This window comes from Diabrotica undecimpunctata, chromosome 6, assembly GCF_040954645.1.
Source record: "Diabrotica undecimpunctata isolate CICGRU chromosome 6, icDiaUnde3, whole genome shotgun sequence".
In the NCBI taxonomy this organism is placed as follows: domain Eukaryota; kingdom Metazoa; phylum Arthropoda; class Insecta; order Coleoptera; family Chrysomelidae; genus Diabrotica; species Diabrotica undecimpunctata.
The window spans coordinates 149,907,793-149,928,765 of NC_092808.1; the positions used below are offsets into that span (position 1 = coordinate 149,907,793).

General features: G+C 33.9%; 1 protein-coding gene across 1 annotated transcript in view; it reads left to right on the forward strand.

Moving 5' to 3' along the window:
- Swim (Secreted Wg-interacting molecule) overlaps positions 1-20,973 on the forward strand; it is a 49,380-nt gene that overhangs the window by 18,839 nt on the left and 9,568 nt on the right. The window contains exons 2-5 of the mRNA XM_072535741.1: positions 15,099-15,258; positions 16,142-16,352; positions 19,920-20,081; positions 20,407-20,595. Coding sequence (XP_072391842.1) covers positions 15,099-15,258; positions 16,142-16,352; positions 19,920-20,081; positions 20,407-20,595 — 722 coding nt within the window. The remainder of the gene's footprint in view (positions 1-15,098; positions 15,259-16,141; positions 16,353-19,919; positions 20,082-20,406; positions 20,596-20,973) is intronic.

Below are 20,973 nucleotides of genomic sequence, written 5' to 3' on the forward strand. Positions count from 1 at the left end.
ACATAATAGCTAACCGAAATAGGGAAAAACTGGTACGATAACATAAAAAAAATCCATAAAATTCAAATATAAAAGTTCGGCGAGGAAGTCGATAAGACCTTATATTTTAGAATCCAAAACATCTTCGTTAAAAATGCTATTTTGAAACAGGTTGGCTTTGTGAGAAGAGAGGATGAAACTTTTGCAGAAATTTAAAAGAAAAGGCTAGCAGTTCTTATCAAATTTCTCAAGCTCTCAGAACCTTTGACAGGGTATACGAAGATTAGACAATCACAATGGACAATATCAAGATTAATAGATAACAATAGTCATTCTAATACGTTACAAGATTGGGATTTTCAACCTCTCTTATGATCAACATCCTCTCTGTGGTACCGTTCTCGTTTGTATTATTGGTGTGTAAACCATAATAAAATTTTCTTCAGAACTATGTAGTACTATTTGTACAAATAATTTTTGAACATCCTGTATCTACAAAGTTGATGCATACCTCTGCACTTAACCTGCTAACCGAGATATCTTACTTTTTAATCAAATAATTGTGGTATTTTATTTATGACTAAACCTTCGTGCAAGCATAAGTTATATTCTCAATAATCAAAAACCACATAAAGATTTTTTATTCAAATACGTGCGCGTGGATATCTATGTTTATTATGCTCTTTGAAAACTGATCTAAATACATTCAAATCAGTTACATAAGTGTTAATGTATTCTGAAATGAGCATGCAAGGCTGATAGTGGAGATTATTTATGCATCTTTGCTCCTTTACCTTGTTCGGTACATGAAAGTTCTTCTTGTTGCTGATTGAGTTCAAAAAATTTATAAAGTTAACAATATAGTAGATTAGGTATTAAAATAAGAGGGTTATGAAACTGCTTTCTTGGAGCATGTCCAATTTAAATATTATGTTTTTATTGGATTAAGCTACAATTGGTTGGAATGATAATTAGATTTTGATTGATTAATGTTTGACATTTCGATTTTCACTTCGGAAATCATTTTCAAAAAGCGTCAAACATTAGTAAGTTGAAAAATGTAATTATTATTACAATCAATTGTGGCTTACTCCCATATAAACTTAATATAAAAATAAGAGGATTTACAAAAGTAAGGAAATAATTTTGAGAAAGTATACTTTTATATCTAAAAATATAATTCTATATAAATAGACATATTAGACATAAAAACTACTAAAAGGGGACAAAATAAGGAACCATGCAGATATACTTTATATCCAGTGTACATTGAGTCCCATTAGTCCAAAAATGAAGAAAACCTGAAGAATAGAAAAGCTGCAGGTAAAGACGGGGCACCAAACGAGTTACTGAAATATTGTGGAGCAGCAATGACAGAACAATTAATAAGATTAATTAATACAATTATAAAACACAATAAAATACCGGAAGAATGGAGAACGAGCAAACAAATTCTACTATTAAAAAAAGGAGTTTAAAAATAGCCAGAAAACTACAGAGGTATAAATTTGTTAAATACTACGATAAAACTTAGAGCTAAAATTTTACAAGTGCTAATAAACCAGAGGATAAGTTTAGCAGATGAAAAACAGGGTTTTCGTAGTGAAAGATCGTGTACAGATGCAATATTCGTTATAAAGCAAATTACTAAGAAATCACTAGAGTATAATAGACCAGCATTTCTGTGTCTGATTGACCTAAAGAAAGCGTTTGACAGAGTAAGACTCAAAGATGTAATCCATCTTCTGTATAATAGAGAAATTCCCCTAAATATTGTAAAAACTATGGAAAACATCTACCAAAACAACAAAATAAAGAAGAAAATGTAACGTACACTGTATAAATGAGTGGACACAAAATAGAAAAAAAGAATGGAATAACCACATAAGCAAAATGGAGGAGACCCGTGTTGTCAAAATAGCAAGAGATAAGTCACCAATCGGCAGAAGAAGCATTGGACGACCGCGCAAACAATGGAGTGACAACCTTCCATAGAGGTATTAATTTATATTGCATCCTCCTTCTTCTTCTTAACATGCCATACACCAAAGTGCGTAGGCGACTATCTCATTACTAGAATTCTGTTCTTGGCGACGTGACACAGCTCGCCTGTATTGTGTATTCCTGTCCATTCTTTAATATTTCTTAACCAGGATAATTGTTTGCGGCCGGCTCCTCTCCTACCTTCGATCTTCCCTTGTAGGATTAACTGTGGTATTTCATATTTTGCTCCTCTCAATATGTGCCCAAGGTAACCAATCTTGCGTTTTTTAATTAATTTAAAGAGTTCTCTTTCCACGCCGGCTCTCTTAAAGACGTCATCGTTTCGAACTCTATCCACCCAAGGTATGCGCACCATTCTTCTTAATGACCACATTTCAAATGCTTCAAGTTTGTTGATAGATGTTTTTTTCAAAGTCCACGTTTCCATGCCATAAAGCAAGATGGACCATATGTAGCACTTGACCATTCTGTAGCGTATTTCGAAATGTAGGTTTTGATTACATAGGAGCGGTCTGAATTTCACAAAAGCTTGTCTTGCCATTTGTATTCGGGTTTTTATCTCTTGTTGTGGATCAGATTGGTCATTGATTGTGGTGCCAAGGTATTTAAAAGTTTTCACGCATTTTATCTTGGCACAATAATTAATCACACAAACGATTACTCCAAAGAAATCAAAGTTCGAATAGCGAAAGCACGTACAAACTTCAATAAAATGAGAAAGGTACTTTGTGCAAGAGAACTAAAATTGGACTTGAGAGTTAGGCTGGCAAGGTGCTATATTTTCTCGACTCTGCTTTATGGGATAGAAGTATGGACACTTAACGCGTCGACTGCTAAAAAGTTGGAAGCATTTGAAATGTGGGTGTATAGAAGAATCCTGAAGATATCATGGACCGAGCATGTAACACACAACGAAGTCATGAGAAGAATCAACAAAAGAATTGAAGTATTGGAAACCATCAAGACACGAAAGCTGCAATACCTGGGGCATGTTATGCGTAATGAGAGATACAACCTACTTCAATTGATTATACAAGGGAAAATCCAGGGCAAGAGAAGTGTAGGAAGAAGAAGAATCTCATGGTTGCGTAACTTGAGGGAATGGTACGGATGCACATCAATTGAACTATTCAGAGTAGCAGCATCTAAGATCAAAATAGCCATGATGATTGCCAACCTCCGTCGCGGAGATGGCACGTGAAGAAGAAGAAGACGCGTTTTATGCGATCGTCACCTATGCATATTATCGGGTTTTCTGGAGGGTTTCTGCTAATGACCATATATTTCGTTTTCAAAATGTTGATTTTAAGGTCATTTTTTTACCTATGCTATTCACCCTATCAAGTAATAACTGCTGATCTTCCAATTTATCAGTTATAATCACTGTGTCGTCCGCATAGCGTAGGTTGCTAATTGGTATGCCGTTCACCTTAATGCCTAATTCCGTGTCTTCTAATGCTTCCGCAAATATATTTTCAACATATAAATTAAAAAGCATCGGAGAGAGTGTGCAGCCTTGGCGGACACCTTTCCGGATTTCAAATTCATCCGTATATTGGTCTTGATCAATCCTCACCTTTGCCATTTGGTTCCAGTATAGATTCTGAATAATTCTGATCTCCTTCTGGTCAATGTTGGCCCTATGTAGTAGTTCCATCATGATATCATGTTTAACATTGTCAAATGCCTTCTCGTAGTCGATAAAGGTGAGGTAGACATCTTTTCGTTGATCTAAACAGTTTTGTATTCAAAAGTAAAGTGTTCAAACATAAAATTGCCTCTTTTGTTCCTAGTCCTCCCTTAAAACCGAGTTGTGTTGACCCGCTAAGTTCTTCTAGTATTGCATCCTCCAGTTCATCCATATTGTGTCGGTTATTCCCGGTATATCGATTTTTAACCTGCATTCAACATTTCTTAATTTTCCGGGTTCGTAGGTATATTTCATATCGTAATTTTGTGGTTTCCTTATATATTTAATAGACAGAGATTTCGCTGATTTACGACCTAGCCTTCTTACCTTCTATTCCCTTGCCGAATCTTTGAATCTGGTTATTTATCGCCATCGTTACCTTAAGGATATACAACTAGGGTTCTTTCACTTGCTACATGTCCTATGAAGACTATTTTGGACAGAGACAGAGGGTGTGGTTGACAGTTAAATAGGAGAGGCTATTACTTTCGCACCACTATTCCATAAACATCGTGTAATAATACATAGGTATAATAATAAATATTCTCTTAATATATTAGTATGCTGTTATGCCAGGCACTAATTGTATAAAGAACCTCATATGGAATTATAGGTTGAGGGGGACGGCAATAGACCTGGAAATAATTGAGAAAAATTGTTATTAAATAGAAATAAAGATAATGAAGAACAAAATTTGGAGTTATTTGTACAAATATTGACTAGTGGTATATTTAAGAATATGAAAATAACAAAATATAAAGCTTGAAGATAAAATAATATGACTGTTTCACCGTTTCAACTTGTATATCCGAAAATGTTGATTTTGGAAAGGAAATTAACAACAGGTAAATCACACTAGAATGGTAACAAAAATTGACTTGTATACCAAAATACTGACATTGAAACACATGGCGCAGAAAGTTGACAAATATTTTTTTTTCAAAAATTATTATTTTGGAAAATTTAAGATTGTTTTATGATCGGAAGAAAAAGCAATTCAATATAACAATACTGGTAAATGTTCGTAAATACACTCACCTTTATGAAGGTACCATCTTGCATTTTGATTAACGAATAAAAACTTTAAACAGTAAGTAAATATTCCTTTAAATGTTAATGGAAGACATTGGCACCGGTTAAGAAAGTACCTCTGACGCCTTCAACAGCCATAAAAATTATACATTTGGCTGTTTTATTTTTTATTAGCACTTCTTGGAGAGCGCACTTGTGTTGCAATGTATGCACGCAGACCTGGTTTATGTGATATTTTTATTAGGTCTTGTTTTTATTTCGAAACACCCACATTTAGCTGTTTAGAGTTTCTTGCACTCCATATATTCGATTGTTCTCTCTTTACAGTTCGTTTAAGTTTTTTATTTGCCATAGTCGTACACAGCAGGCCTAATCATAAAAGCAGCAAGTTGTATGGTATATTTCATCGTTCATGACGTTACCTGTATCACTCTGCAAATTACACAAACTACTATTACACTGTTGGTCAAATAAAGTTGTTAATGTTGACTAATTTGCCAAATCTACTGTTCCATGTACGATCTTGATTTATCTCTAGTACATCGAGATCGGAAAGCTGTGCTAAAGCAAGAAATGGAATCTTCAAAAGAAATTTAGGTTGAAAGTGGTGACAATATTTGTCTGATATTTTCTATTCTGTTAAACATGCAATCACATTATAAAAATCGAATAATCAACGACGGGTTGATGAAATCCAGAAATATTAAGAACACATGGAAAAAAATTAATAATATTCGATAAGATCAATATTTTAAAACAGTATTTAATGAAAATAACTTCATATAAAACATTTCGGGAAGAATTCGCAGTCTTACGGATAACTTCCCGCACGTGTTCCCTCAACTTTCCATTCTAAAGCAAAGACACACCCAGGTGCTCTAAGTATTACTTGAGTGTCAGGCAGGTCCCTGCACATTGTAGTTTTGCCTGTTCCTTTCGTCCTACTTTGAGAGTGATGGCTTAGGTCTTCTTTACCGCAAGTTTTAATCCGTGCTTTATCATCCATTTCTTCACGACTCCGCCTGTATTCCGAATCCGGTATTTGAGATCTGGCTCACTACAAGATAGCTCGCTTGGGAACCCGTCACGTCGACGATCGTGTCATAAAGGCCGATTCACACACACCCGTGATGTGACCGTAACGGGACTAATTTACTAATGTTTGTATTTTGAGGGGCCTGCGTAGCGCAAGCGGTAGGATCCTTGCCTCGCATGCCGGTGGTCCGGAGTTCGAATCCTACCGCCGGCAAGAACAACTAGACATTTTTAAAAATTAATTAAAATCCTTTGTAAAAGGTATATATTTAAAAACCCAAACGGGCTGTGTTAGACAAAACGTTTTCGGAATACATCATTCCATCATCGGTGTCTAGGAGTACATGAATGTAGCCACTATATGGGTAAAAACCCGTTAACAAATAATTAGTTACAATTGTTCGACATTATATCTTATAAATACTTAGGATGTTAAAGTTACCGTTGGATTAGGTAACATGGCGACATATGACTCCACGTTGAAGTTGCAAGTCCTGAGACGGTGTGTCTACGAGGACTTTATGTCTACTTTCAGTTGCTTCCATAAAGTCCTCGTAGACACACCGTCTCAGGACTTGCAACTTCAACGTGGAGTCATATGTCGCTATCTTTAAGATATAATGTCGAACAAATGTAACTAATTATTTGTTAACGGGTTTTTACCCATATATTTAGTGGCTACATTCATGTACTCCTAGTAAGTATTAACCACACTTTTCTTTAACCTTGGTCAAAATTTTAACTTCATGTTCTTTTTAATTAAGTGGTTACATATTTTCTAGGACACCGATGATGGAATGATGTATTCCGAAAACGTTTTGTCTAACACAGCCCGTTTGGGTTTTTAAATATATACCTTTTACAAAGGATTTTAATTAATTTTTTAATATATGGTATACAGCCAAATACAGGAACGTAGATTCCTTGTGGATAACAAAATATTTACTTTGCAGGGATCGTGTACCAGTAAGAAATCCCCAAAAACTCTCAGAAGATGAACTTAGAGCTATGGCTCAAGCTATATTTGAGGAAGAATCTGATGAAGATGTTGGTGGAGACCCAGATACTTCAGACGACGAGCTAATAGAAAAAACGGAGCACGACACTGAATCAGAAGTTGATCTGAATGACGAAAATCAATATACGGTTGACTCGGACACAAATAGTAACATTGAAAACAGTTCAGATCTTGATGAAGACAATGATTATTTTATAGCAAAAGACAGAAAAACTAAATGGTATAAGAAATCTCTTCTTAGCAAATTTACTAAAACTCCTTCAAAAAATATTGTCAAGATATTTCCTGGGCCAACAGTTTGTGCGAGAGATGTTACTACGGAACTAAGTGCTTTTGAAAAACTCTTTACAAATGAAATCATAGAAAATATAGTTGAATGTACAAATTTGCAGATTGCAAAAATGCGATTAAATTATGAACGGCCAAGACGGGCTAAAGATACGACTTAACAGGAAATCATGGCATTATTAGGATTATTATTTCTTGCAGGGACTAAAAAACAAAATCATACACACTTCCTCGAATTGTGGACAAAAGATGGTACTGGCTCAGAAATCTTTCGAGCCTGTATGAGCGCAGATCGATTTTTATTTTTGCTTGCTGCTCTTAGGTTTGACAACAAAGATACTCGAAAGGACCGAAAATCAATTGACAAACTTGCTGCCATTCGCTTTACTCTTGATACGTTTATGAAAAACTGTAGCAGCAACTATTCCTTGGGAGAAGAAATGACTATCGATGAAATTTTGATACCTTCTAGAGGTAGATGCAACTTTGTGCAATACATTCCAAGTAAACCTGCAAAGTATGGCTTAAAAGTGTTTGTGTTATGTGACGCGCAGACCTTTTATGTCACCAATTTTGAGGTGTATTGTGGTCAACAACCGGAAGGGCCCTACAAAAAATCTAACACACCAACGGATATTACCCATCGCATCCCTACATTTATTATATACAATATATGTACTAAAAATACCTAGTTGTGGCTTTTATTTGCGTTTTTAGTCGGTGGTGTACAGAATACACCGCGCACGTAGTTATGACTAATGGAGGGGCGCCCGTAGTTAAAGGTTAACTAAAAAACACACATATACTATAGATTTCGGATTTGGCAAATGATAAAGAACCGAATTTTTACGCACGAATTTATTCATCATCTCGTCATTCATTTCATCAAAAATAATAAAATCGTAGGCGAGAAATTTTTCTATGGGGTCACGTCGACACCACTGTCAGCACTGCCGTTGGCATTGTAGAGGAAAAAAATTTCATTCTCGCAATTTGTAGAGGAAGAAGAATTTGCAATACTAAATACTTTCTTCAAACTACCACCAAGACGTTTGTATACTTGGTTATCTCCTCAAGATCAACCAGGAAACATAATAAGGAATCAAATTGATTACATAATGGTGAACAAGAGATTCCGTAATGGATGCCTCTCAGTTAAAAATTACCCCGGCGCTGACGTATCGTCAGATCATATTCCTGTTATTGGTAAATTAAAGTTTGGATTTAAAAGATTTGGAAGACAAAAAGATAAGGAAACAAAGGAGGCAGTTGCACGGATTCTTTCAGAAAAGCTAAGTAACATGGATCAAACATATGATCCAGAAGAATTACTCCTTTTCTCGAACAGATACTCCGACACCACATTTATCAGTTAACCAGAACATTCTCTCTCTTCCATTACGACATATTGAATGTATTTTTAATATCAAACAACAGCAGAGCTGCCTAGCAGGGTTTATCCCCTCTATCGCGAAGTGCGTCACATACACTCACGATTGCATCAATCGTGCTTTTCCCTTTACAAAAACCAAATTGCCTCGAGAATAAGCTTCCTGATCTCTTAATCATGTCATCGATGCGTCTCCATAGCATCCTTCCATACAGCTTACCGATGTACGAAAGGTGCAGTACCAATCGCGATGTCCTTCAGTTCTCAGAAAAAGTCTGTGCTTATAGCAGTTAATTGAATTGAACAGGAACAAATACACAACGAGGTATAACTACGTGTATGTAAAAAAAACAAAAAAAAACTAGTAGAAATAACCAGGTTTAATGATTTTTCATGAAATTTCTCTCAATTGTGCCAATTAATTAATATTTTTGAATAAATTGCTCTTCTTCGCCACTGTATTATGCTTAACAGTCCGTTCTTTTCTTAATACTAAATTTTCCGGCAAAGATTAAAATACCAGTAGCAATTTAATGACGTGGATACTTAATATTAGGATAATCCTTGAAAAATATATTAAAACCCAGGACATACATTCTTTTCTGTTTTATATATTCAAATTTATATCATACATATTAATGTACAATGTGACAAGATTTTTAATTCTTTTAGGAATGTAGATTATAATATCGATTTCCACTGTGGTAGCAACTTAAAAGATGTACAAATAAAATGGATTAATTAGGCAAATAAGGCTCAATTCTTGATGTAAATTACACACTGCTTTTAAAATTTTAACAAAATTTTTTGTTAAAATAAAACTTGAGATCATTGAATGGGAGGATGTGGACTCACATATACTTTGTTCTTACGTAGATGCCATCTTCATTGCAATTAGAATATTATCTTATAGTGTATTTTTATGTATGAGAGAGTAATAAAACAATAAATTATGTATGCAAATCCCTAAACTGTTGGTACGGGTGACTCAATGAAAAACAGATATTTGTCAACAAGTTTACAGAAGTATATAGGAAAACAATTTTAAATTTAGTATGACCACCAGGTATAAAGGTTGAAGCAGAATAGAATACAATAGTTGTGAGGGTTACTAATCCCTAAATAAGGTTGCCAGTGTCGGAGTGATGGAGGTTAACAGGTACTAATAAATTTGCAAGAAATGTAAGATGTTTATTTTATTGGTTATATATAACCAATAAAAGTTTAATAAGTACCTACCTATTTGCAAAATAAAGTTTAATTCTTTAGATAAAATAAAACGTTTTATTTTATCTGAAATGAGTGCATTCCACGAAGTAAGGGTTTCAACAATCAAACATTTAATTCTTTAATTCCAGGAATCTACGACAGTAATTGACTAGATAATTACCTTCTAAACTTATTCCACAGAAAATGTGATAGTGGGTTTTTCCATTTTGTAGGAAGGTCCAAGTGGCGTATTCAAAATTCTTAACAGTTCACTAAAAGTAGGTACTTCAGTTGCAAGGTGCAGTTTATTGTGTATACTAGTGTTATGGAAAATTTGGAAGTGCCGTGTAAAAGCCGAAAAATTGGTCCTCTAACAGTTAATGAAAAAACATTAATATTTAATTGTTTTAAATCATTTACAGACAAACGTTTATGTGAAAGTGTTGATGAGACCGTTGAGTTAGTTAGCAGTACACTTGGTGTTGGGAAATCTACGATTTACAGAGTTATTAAAGAAGAGAAATGTGGTAGTTTTCAAATGCCACGTAATGCTCCAGGGAAACCAAAATTTCAAATAGAATATCATTTTAAAGAAGGACTTCGACGGAAAGTGCATGAATTCTTCTTTAGACAAGAATTTCCAACATTGGATAAAGTTCTTGTCTCAGTTCGAGATGATCAGGATTACCCAGAAATGAGTCGAAGTACGTTATGGAAACTTTTAAAAGAAATAGGCTTCCGCTGGAAAAAGAATCCCAGAAAGTCTATTTTATTAGAAAGAAGCGATATTGTCATATGGAGAAGACATTTTCTAAGAACCATAAAGGAAATGAGAAACCAAAAAAGAAAAATATTTTATCTTGATGAAACATGGATCAACGAGCGTCATACACCAAATAAATTTTGGCAGGATGAAACTGTTACAAGTCAAAGGCACGCTTTTGTAAATAACTTATCTACTGGTTTAAACCCACCATCAGGAAAGGGACGCAGGCTGATAATAGTACACATTGGCAGTTTAGACGGTTTTGTTGAAGGTGGTTTATTAACTTTTGAATCAACTCGTACCGGTGACTACCATGAAGACATGAACGCTGATGTCTTTCAAGAATGGTTCGAACAAATGATAGATCTTCTTCCTAAGAACTGTGTAATAGTAATGGATAATGCAAGTTATCACTCCAGACTTATAGAAGGACTGCCCACAACCAAGTGGTTAAAAAAAGACTTGCAGAATTGGCTGAGTTCAAAAAATATTACGTACCATCCCGGATCTATAAGAAAGGAACTTTATTCGTTGTGTGCCCTTCATAAAGAAAAATTTAAAAAATACGAAATTGATGAAATTGCCAAAAATCGTGGAATGACAGTACTTAGATCCCCATCATATCATTGTGAATTAAACCCGATTGAACTGGTATGGGCACAGATAAAGAGTGAAGTTTCAAGAAAAAATACCACTTTTAAAATTCATGATGTTAAACAGTTGTTTTTGGAGGCCGTAAATAATGTAAAACCTGAAAACTGGGAAAAGGCAGTAAATCACACTATTAAAGAAGAGGAAAAAATGTGGAAGCTGGACAATATTACTGATAAAATGATCGAGCCAGTTATTATAAATCTTGGTTCTGAAAGTTCATCTTCTGAATCTGACTTGGATTTGTAACAAGTAGCTGTAAGTTTTATATTAATATTTTTATTCATCTATTTAACATACCTTAGACGGTTTTAAAAACTCTTTTTCTCTTTTGGATTTTTAAAAATTAAAAAAAATGTGAATTTTTTAAAACCCTTTTTAATGTAGGCCAGTCAGTTCTAATATAGTGTGTGATAAAAGAGGTCACTTTTGTTTACATACACATAACGCTTTATAACACTGAAATAATTCATTTATTTTTTACAATTATTCAAAGTAATTTTTCAATTAATCTTGAGCACGCCCATGGAGTGGTCGGAGCTACCAGTTAAAATTATGCTAATTACTCTCTCGTTCATAAAAATAAACTATAGCTATAAATAAAGTATTAGAATTAAAAATTTCGGATTTTTGTCCGAAAAATCATCTAATTGTAAGATTAATCAGAGTTAAATAAGAATTGAGTTAACATGTAGCTGAAAAAACGAAGTAGATCGTAAAATTAGCAATGAAAGCTTTTTTCTAATATAAAATTAACCCTTTCAGTCGCACTACAAGAAATAATACAAATTAAAATCTGAAACTTTCCAGCCTTTTTCTATTATTTTTTTTGAAGATTTTTAGACATAAAATTTGGCTATAGCCCTTTTGGTTTTTGATTTATTGAATGTCTTTCTACAAGGACAAAATTACTTTTTAGGTGATCACAGTGAAACCGCAAGAAAAAAGTTAAGACAGAAATATTTTGAATGATCACAAAAGGAAATGCACAGTTATATTATTTTTCATAATACTTATAAAACCAGTTGTTTCGCAGAACGTACGCAGAACCATTCTTACTTTTTGACTTCTCTAACAGCTCCTTAATTTTTTAAAAATAGTTTAATATGAAATATGATCGGATGATGACGACAAAGTAAATTATAAATAAATCAAAACTAGAATAAACTAAAATCGATAAAATTTTACTCTCACAGTTTGTGTCATGAAGTATCTTTGTCCTTTCTGAAGGACGTCAATGTTTATAAAAATATACAGAGTTTGCAAGAATGCTAAGTGTGTTTTTAAATAAAAAAGCATAAATTATTAAACTTCTGGTTACAATGAAACCAATTTTATATAGATTTCAGGTTATAATTCTGCGTGTAAATCAATCACAAATATACACGTGTATGTAGGTTGGACGTACTCAACTTTATGTCAATGGTACTTCGTTCACTCCTAGGTAGCACCATCATTCAAAAATTATTAAATATACTGTCCTTCTGCAGGGAACATGTTATTTAGTAAGGTTAAATTCCACTATTAGGCAATACGATGCTTATTAAGTTTGTGTCCTCGTAGGAAGACGCTCTCACTGAAAGGGTTAACTAAATTTCGTATTAATATCATTAATTGAGTGTTATTTACAAAGTATCATATTGCAACATTTGGACAGACTTACTTTTTGAACCTAGTTGTCTACAGGTTCTTTCAATTGTTCCTCTTTATTATTTATACCATTTTGTTAGGCGTCTACCTTAACTGATATTGGTTACCACATAATATAGCCAATTTTAACGTGGGAAAGTTAAAGATACGAAACTAGCGATTAAATGTGATTATATGGTAAAAATATTAAAAATAATGAAACAAAATATTTAAATAAGCTTCAAATACTTTTCCAGAGTGCGGAAAAGTGGCTCAAAGGACAATGGAGCACAAAAATTTCTTCACGAGACAAGATCTCAATCCACGATAAACAGTAAAGATCAGGTATGGTGGACGGTGGTATATGATCCGCCTAATTCTAGTGTCAATATTACCTACCATTAATGAACTTTATCAAGTTGACAAAGCTCTAACGTCCAAAATTCACCAGGAATAATGAAATGATTGTCCAACATCAACTAACTTCGTAAGGGAAGAACTAAATCCTGTAGCAGAACATGGTTGAAGACGAAGGAATTTAAAATTTAGCTAAGAAGAAAATGTAGATAGCATAATTTGTAACCACTGTATTAAGGCCTTTCAAAGGAATGTTATACACCATCATCCATACGCCACTGTTTAGAATAATTAACAATTATCGAATAATATTTATAGCATTAACAACAAATAAACCAAAAAAAAAGAAGCAAAAGGACACTACGAATGAACAAATATTTCAATTTTATTCGATCAAATTTTAGGAATATACAAAAGACCTATGCATAAGTTAAAAGAAATGACCAGAGACAGAGATCTTTGGAGGCGGACAATACAAGATATCACGATGACCATTACACTCCCTCTGGGGGGTCTTCCATAAAAATATGAATATAAAAAATGAAAATACATTCTATATTTTCTATAATCTACATAGAATGTTCGAAAGAGGACTAAATGGAGAAGAAATACCTGCGGAATGGACACAAGCATACATCACATCCATACATAAGAAAGGAAACAGGAAAAAATGTGAAAACTATAGAGGAATTAGTATAATATCGTCGGTAGGTAGACTTTACGGGAAAATTATTAAGGAAAAACTAGAAACTGAAATAATAGGAAAAATTGGAGAAGACCAAGCAGGGTTCACAGTAGGAAAATCATGCCTAGATCATACGTACACATTAGAACAACTGATAGAGAAGAAAATGGCAAAAGGGAGACCGGTCCATCTGGCCTTTGTTGATCTAAAGAAAGCATATGACTCAATACCTAGAGTCAAATTATGGGAAGCAATGAATGATCTCGGAATCCGACAAACACTAATAAAAGCAGTTAAAGCACTATACAAAGAAAACAAAGTAGCTATTAAATGTGGAAATAAAGCCTACAATCCATTTAAGACGACAAAAGGACTTCTACAAGGCTGTGCTACGTCCCCTACTCTGTTTAAAATATTCTTGGAAAAGACACTCAAACCATGGAGGAGAAAGTGCGAAGGAATGGGCATACCAGTAAGAGACGAATACCTATACACCTTAAGTTTTGCCGACGATCAAGTAGTCATCGCACAAGATGAAGAAGATCTCAGCTTTATGCTCAGAAAACTAGAAGAAGAATATAAAAACAACGGAATGGAAATAAACTTAGAGAAAACCGAATACCTAACAACAGAAAACAGGGATATGAGAAACCTAGAGATAGACGAGGGAAGACAAATAAATGGAACAGATAAATTCAAGTATTTAGGAACCATAATATCGAACCAGGGAACAACAGAAGAAGATATAAACAACAGACTGAGACAAACAAGAAACTGTATAAGAAAACTAAACTCAGTGTTGTGGGATAAGAACATTACGATAAAGACAAAAAAGAGAATATATAATACCCTGACAAGAAGTATCCTGACATATGGGTCCGAAAACTGGACAATAAACAAGAGAAATAGAGGTAGAATAAGAGCAGTAGAAATGGAGTTCCTGAGGAGAAGCTGTAGACTTACAAAAAGAGACAGAATTGAAAACGCAGAGATTAAGCGGAGAATGGAAGTGCAATCAGACATAATCGACTATATAGAGGAGAAGACACTATCCTGGTACGGCCACGTCAGAAGAGCGGACAGAGGACGCTGGATAAACAAAATCACAGAATGGAGCCCGATTGGAAGAAGAAAGGGAGGAAGACCCCGAAGGTCATTCAGAGATGAAATCGACGAGGCTATGGAGAAAAGAACCCTGCGAGATGGAGACTGGAATGACAGGGAAAATTGGAGAAAACGGTTGAGTGAAGGAAGACAGTGAAAACTGTGGAAATCCTTAGTAGTAGTAGTAAAAATGAAAATATATTTGAAATAATTAGTAACCATACTCGACTTGAATCTAAATACGTTTTTTTTTTGTTACAGATGATTAGACATTACATCTTGGGCTGCGTTTTAGCAAGCTCTTTAATCCTTCTGGTAAACTCCTTCCGGGGTGACGACTTTGCTGATCTCCCAGGTCCTTACTGTGAATCAATTGGATGCTGCAACAATAGATTAGATTCTTGTTCAGTGCCTATTCTGGGTAATTATAATTAAATTTATTGCTTCTGTAACAAATAAGTGTTAACTGTATAACAGTGCATTTGTGTGTGAGGATAGATGTGTGCATAGATAATAGAGATGATAGAGATGTAGGTATGATTTTAGATCTTTATTACCATTATATTCATTATCTTTATGATCATCATCAGTCATATCACAGTCATCGATAGGTTCATCAATATTTCCATCACCATCTCTATTATCATCTGAAATTTTGAAGCTTAAATTACGCAATTTTATCAATATTCACATCTTCTACATTGAAACATTTTCCTATTTCCCATTTCTCATCACACAAGTCTTATCTAATGTGAAATATTATGTATAGCATCCGCAATATGGCATAAAAGCATGGACGTTGAAAATTAGTACAATGCGAAGAAACAATGGAAACCTTTGAGACGTATTTCGCAGCATGCTGAATATTTTATCGAAGGACCTTGTGAGAAACGAAGAAATTGTAAGGCAAATGAGCATATATCAGACAGTTTTAGGAATAGTAAAAAGACTAAAAGCTCAGTATCTTAGACATGTCCTTGGGCATGAAAGATATAAATTCCTAAATACCTATATTCCTAAAAAGAAGGCAGACGCCAGATGTCGCGGCTAAGAACCATCAAAAAATTGACTAGCTTAGACTTCCAGTTAATCATAAGAAAGGTCTATGACAGGCAAGAGTTTGAAAAAGTCATCGCCAACCTTTATGAGAAGATATATAATCGCTATAAACAAAAAAAAACAGAAGAATGTGTACTCGAAATAAGACATCTAAATATTTTAAACTACCTTTAGTTATCAAAATAAAAAGCACAACGATAGTGGTAAATATGAGTGTATTTATATTTGTTTTTTTTTTCATTAAGGTACATTATGCTACTGCGATGAGTTTTGCAATTCTACAAGAGTGGATGACTGTTGTCCAGATTATTGGTCCCACTGTAGAGGTATAACTATCCCAACTACACCACGAACACCTCCAACACCTCCACAGCCACCAGAGAATATAACCGGATGTCAGTGGGGCGACAGAACCCTTTTCCTTAACCAAAAAGTTAAAGATAACTGTAATGAATGGTAAGAATATATACTAAGCTTTTTAAAATTTGTTTTCACTTGAATACTAGTAAGAACTCCATAATGTAACTGTCCATACTTATACTATTATGTAAATAGTTACTCAAAACGGTTTCATAATATTTTTTATATAATAATTTTGAGGACATTTTTATATGTTCGACACACACCTACTACTACTGATCAATAATCAATGCATTACTGCTACTGGGAATCCCAGTAGCAGTAATGTGGGAACAGCGGATGGTTCATTTATACCGTCGATGATGGTGTGATTTGGGTGTCTGGGGGTTCCCCATGCCAATCAGGCATGCGTAGAGGGCTCAGTGGGTCTACTTGCATCATCGCAAAGACGTATTGTACTGGAGACAAGGGTATTAATGACTGAATTATATTTCTGAAGGTGGATGATGAGAGTTAGCATGCAAGTAATGATTGGTATGGGCGGGTTGAGACCTTGGGATTGGTTTTTCTTTAAGATAACGTCGAGAAACGGTAGGGATGAATCAGCCTCCAGCTTCATCGTGAACTGGATACTAGGATGTATACCATAGATGGTCTTGAAAAACACCAAAGCATCACTGACATGGGGACAAATGATGAATGTATCGTCAACACATCTTAGCCAACATGTGGGTTTGAGCATTGATGTGGATAGTGCTCGGATCTCGAAGTCATCCATAAATATATTTGCAATTACTGGAGATAGTGGGAAGCCAATTGGGACATAAACTTTTTTATTGCGGAAAGAAAGATCTGAAAGTTTGATGATTTTAATTAGTTGAAGTAGTTTAACTTTAAGGGAATATTTATGGTATGAATAATAGTTTAAGTACCTATCACAAGTTTGTTTTTGGTACTAATCAATTTTAATAAAGTGGTGTTTATGTTTAATGGTGCTTATGTCTAGAAAGGAAACCGAGAAACTTGCGCACTCTACCCTTACGGTAAACTGAATCTCCAGAATAAAACTGTTGAATGTGTTAATCAATTTATAAGTTTGTAACGATAAGACTACCAAAGAGAATTGAAATACTATTGTAAAAATAATACCTCAATCAACCATGGGAGCTTATCGTCTATACCTTGCCTAGCTCAGTATCTCAAGGGTGAGTTCGTCTTGTCTTAAACTAGGGATTGAACCTGAGTTCTCAGTTGATAGCAAATAAGACAAATTTTAACCAAACATATTTATTTAGATGAATAAAAAAACAATAATTAACCCTGCCAAAGCTTAACAGTTAATAAGTGTTATTTATTGCTTCGATGGGCTGCTTGTGTGTTCTAGCTGTTGGGTCCTCCAATTAGAAGTTGTGGCTTCTGGAGAGAGAGCTGCAGTCACACGTGGCTGTATGTCCTGATTAGTAAAATTGAATGTGGCCAATCAATTCAATCTGGTCAATTCAGGTGTTGATAAACCAATATTTCCAATAAACCAATGAAATGTCCAATAAAAATAAACTGTCCAGTAAGGTTTTGATATGTCCAATAAACCCAAGAGAATTTGTAGACCATAAAAAATGAGTCTTATAATAATTTTTGCCTTCTTTTATAAATTTCAAAAAGAGGCAAAAAATAATCCCACTACAGAAAAGTTGTTTTGACAGAAAGTGGGAGACTGAATGAAGTTAGCACAGATGTCATAGGATGTTGCTATAGATATCATGAAACTAGCTTGTCAGTCAACACGGAACAGAATAGTCTGCCGAACAAAAGTGAGAGGGCGAATATTTATTCTATGGGACAGAAAGAGAGAAAAAAAAATAAAGACAGAGGAAGAAGAGAAAAAACATGGGGCGCCAACTATTTTTATAAATAAAAAATAGTAAAAATTTAACTGAAGATAAAGAAATTAATAAATTAATAAAGAAATTAAAATGAAATAATTATTAAAATATAAATTAATAGAGATGTGACGTTTATAACGTTACACACTCCTACCACCCATCAGAAAAATTTCGAACACAACTGAGAAATTTTTCTCAAAGAAAACAAGAACACAATGTTCTACCTAGGAATAAATATATGCAGTAGTAATCCGTAGTAACAAATCAAAAATAAATACTTTATAACAAAGCAATTAAGTTAATGAATATAATAACAAAAGAATGATCATAAAAAAAATTTAGAGTATTACTCAGGGAAATTGAATACTTCCCAACGAATTGTAGTATCCGTCGAACTAAAATTTGTTATATGTTATTTAAAAAATATATAACAAAATAATTAAATTAATGAATATAAGTAATTAAGTATACATTACTATTCATAAAAAATTTAAAGTATAACTCAAATTTGCTATATTTAAAAAAAATAACAAAATAATTTTCAGATGTTAATCTGGGGAAAATAAAAAAAATTACCCAATGAATTGTAGTATTCATCACACTAAAATTATTAATCTAATATTAATAAATTACTACAGAGATTATCTCTGGAAAAATAAAAAAAATTACTCAATGAATTTCAGTATTCATTAAACTGAAATTAAATAGGTACTGTTATAAAGTAAGCAGTAAGATGGTGTAGCATAAAGTTTATAATAAAAATTTAATAATTATAATATACAGTTTCTGAGGGGGATGCTCAGGGGAATATAAATGCATATTACCCAATGAATTTTAGTCTTCATCAGACTAAAAATGAATAGAGAATATTAACTTAAACTAATCAGGTATCTGTAGACTTTGGTACTGTACATGGACCCTACCAAAGGATCAATTGAAACCATGTTGGTATGAACGCAGTAGCCCATAGCCCACGGTTAAACCACGACAGCGCTCCTCGGAGACGACAGCCCTATGTGCCACGAACCCCCCGACGCCATACCCTGGAGACAACCCACCATTTAAGGAAGATCCAGTGGTACGAGTGTACATCTGCATCAAAGCTCAGGCCCACAATAACAAAAATAATAATAACAAAGGGGCAATGCATCTGATATATTCAGATATACATTGTTGAAGAATTCTGTCTTCAAAAATTCTTCTTCGGAAGTACAACTTCCTTTGCAAAATAGCATTCTACACATAGTATGAAGTCTAGTTAATAATTAAAGTCAAAGGTAAGTATACAAAAATAAAGACAAATAAGCAAAGTCAGGTAAATACATAATATAGAGATCATATCTCACAAAAATGAATAGTTAATGGATACTGCTAATGAATGAACCTCAAAAAAAAATTAGTACTCAGGATAACTGAGTACCTAAAGTAAGGTAACAATAATATCAAAATTATAAAATGAGTAAAAGTAGTAGTAGTACTGAGCTAGGCAAGGTATAGACGATAAGCTCCCATGGTTGATTGAGGTATTATTTTTACAATAGTATTTCAATTCTCTTTGGTAGTCTTATCGTTACACATTGGCGCCCAACGTGGGGCACCAACTATTTTTATAAATAAAAAATAGTAAAAATTAAACTGAAGATAAAGAAATTAATAAATTAATAAAGAAATTAAAATGAAATAATTATTAAAATATAAATTAATAGAGATGTGACGTTTATAACGTTACAAGTTTACTGAACTTAGCCGTGCCAATTGCCATATAATTTTTTTATTTTAGTACATGTGCCAGACAATCCGAACTTTTGTGCGAAAGAAATGTATGCCTTGTTGACCAAAACATCATTGAAACTGTAAACAGGAATCCAGATGAGTTTGGATGGACTGCTCAAAACTATTCTGAATTTTGGGGAAGAACTTTAGATGATGGAGTTCAATTTAGGTAATAAATTTTATTTAATAGCTTTTAATATTTTGTAATATCTATAGTTAAAACTCTATAAAACAGATTAGATTCTTAACACAGGTTAAATTCTTATATTAGGATATATGAATTTTTTCGAAAACAAAAACATGGAGTTTGCTTAAAAGTTGCCAGAATACTTCTAGTGATCACATATACCTTCTCAAATTTTTTCAAATTTTTTGAATGTGTAGTTTGTCTTTTGGGGGGTGCAGATCAACCTTAAAACATGGTTTTGTGTTTAGAGTATAAAAAAATAATTTGAGAAAATTCAAAAATAGCAAATAAACTTTGTTTGTCACAGATTGGGAACACTTCCACCCCAGCGTTTCGTGATGACAATGAATCCCGTCAAAAGAATTTACGATCCAAACTCACTCCCCAGAGATTTCGACTCCAATTCAGTCTGGCGTGGTTTAATCACTGGCATTCAAGATCAGGGATGGTGTGGATCGTCTTGGGCTATTTCAACAGCTGCTGTTGCATCTGACAGGTAATATTATTATTGATTTTGCTAAATATTAGACATTTGTGACTCTTATACAATAATGACATTATATATTAGGATTGTATCGATAATATGAAGTAAATCAAGGCTGCTTTATTTATGACTGAAACAGTGGTGTCATGGTGCCGGAAGGCGCGAAATAGAGAATTTAGGTTTTGTAAATAAAATACGAATTATAGAAAACGCTCTCTATATTTCGATACAGTACAGCGATTTACTCCGCCCTAGTGGTGAATCGTTGTAGGCCTACTACTGCCTAGTGCACGACAACTAGAGTGTTCGGCCACGGCGCGAAAACTAGACTGCACTTCTAGGAAACTCTCTCATCCCATTTCGTCCGAACACGGCTGCTCGCCCCATTGC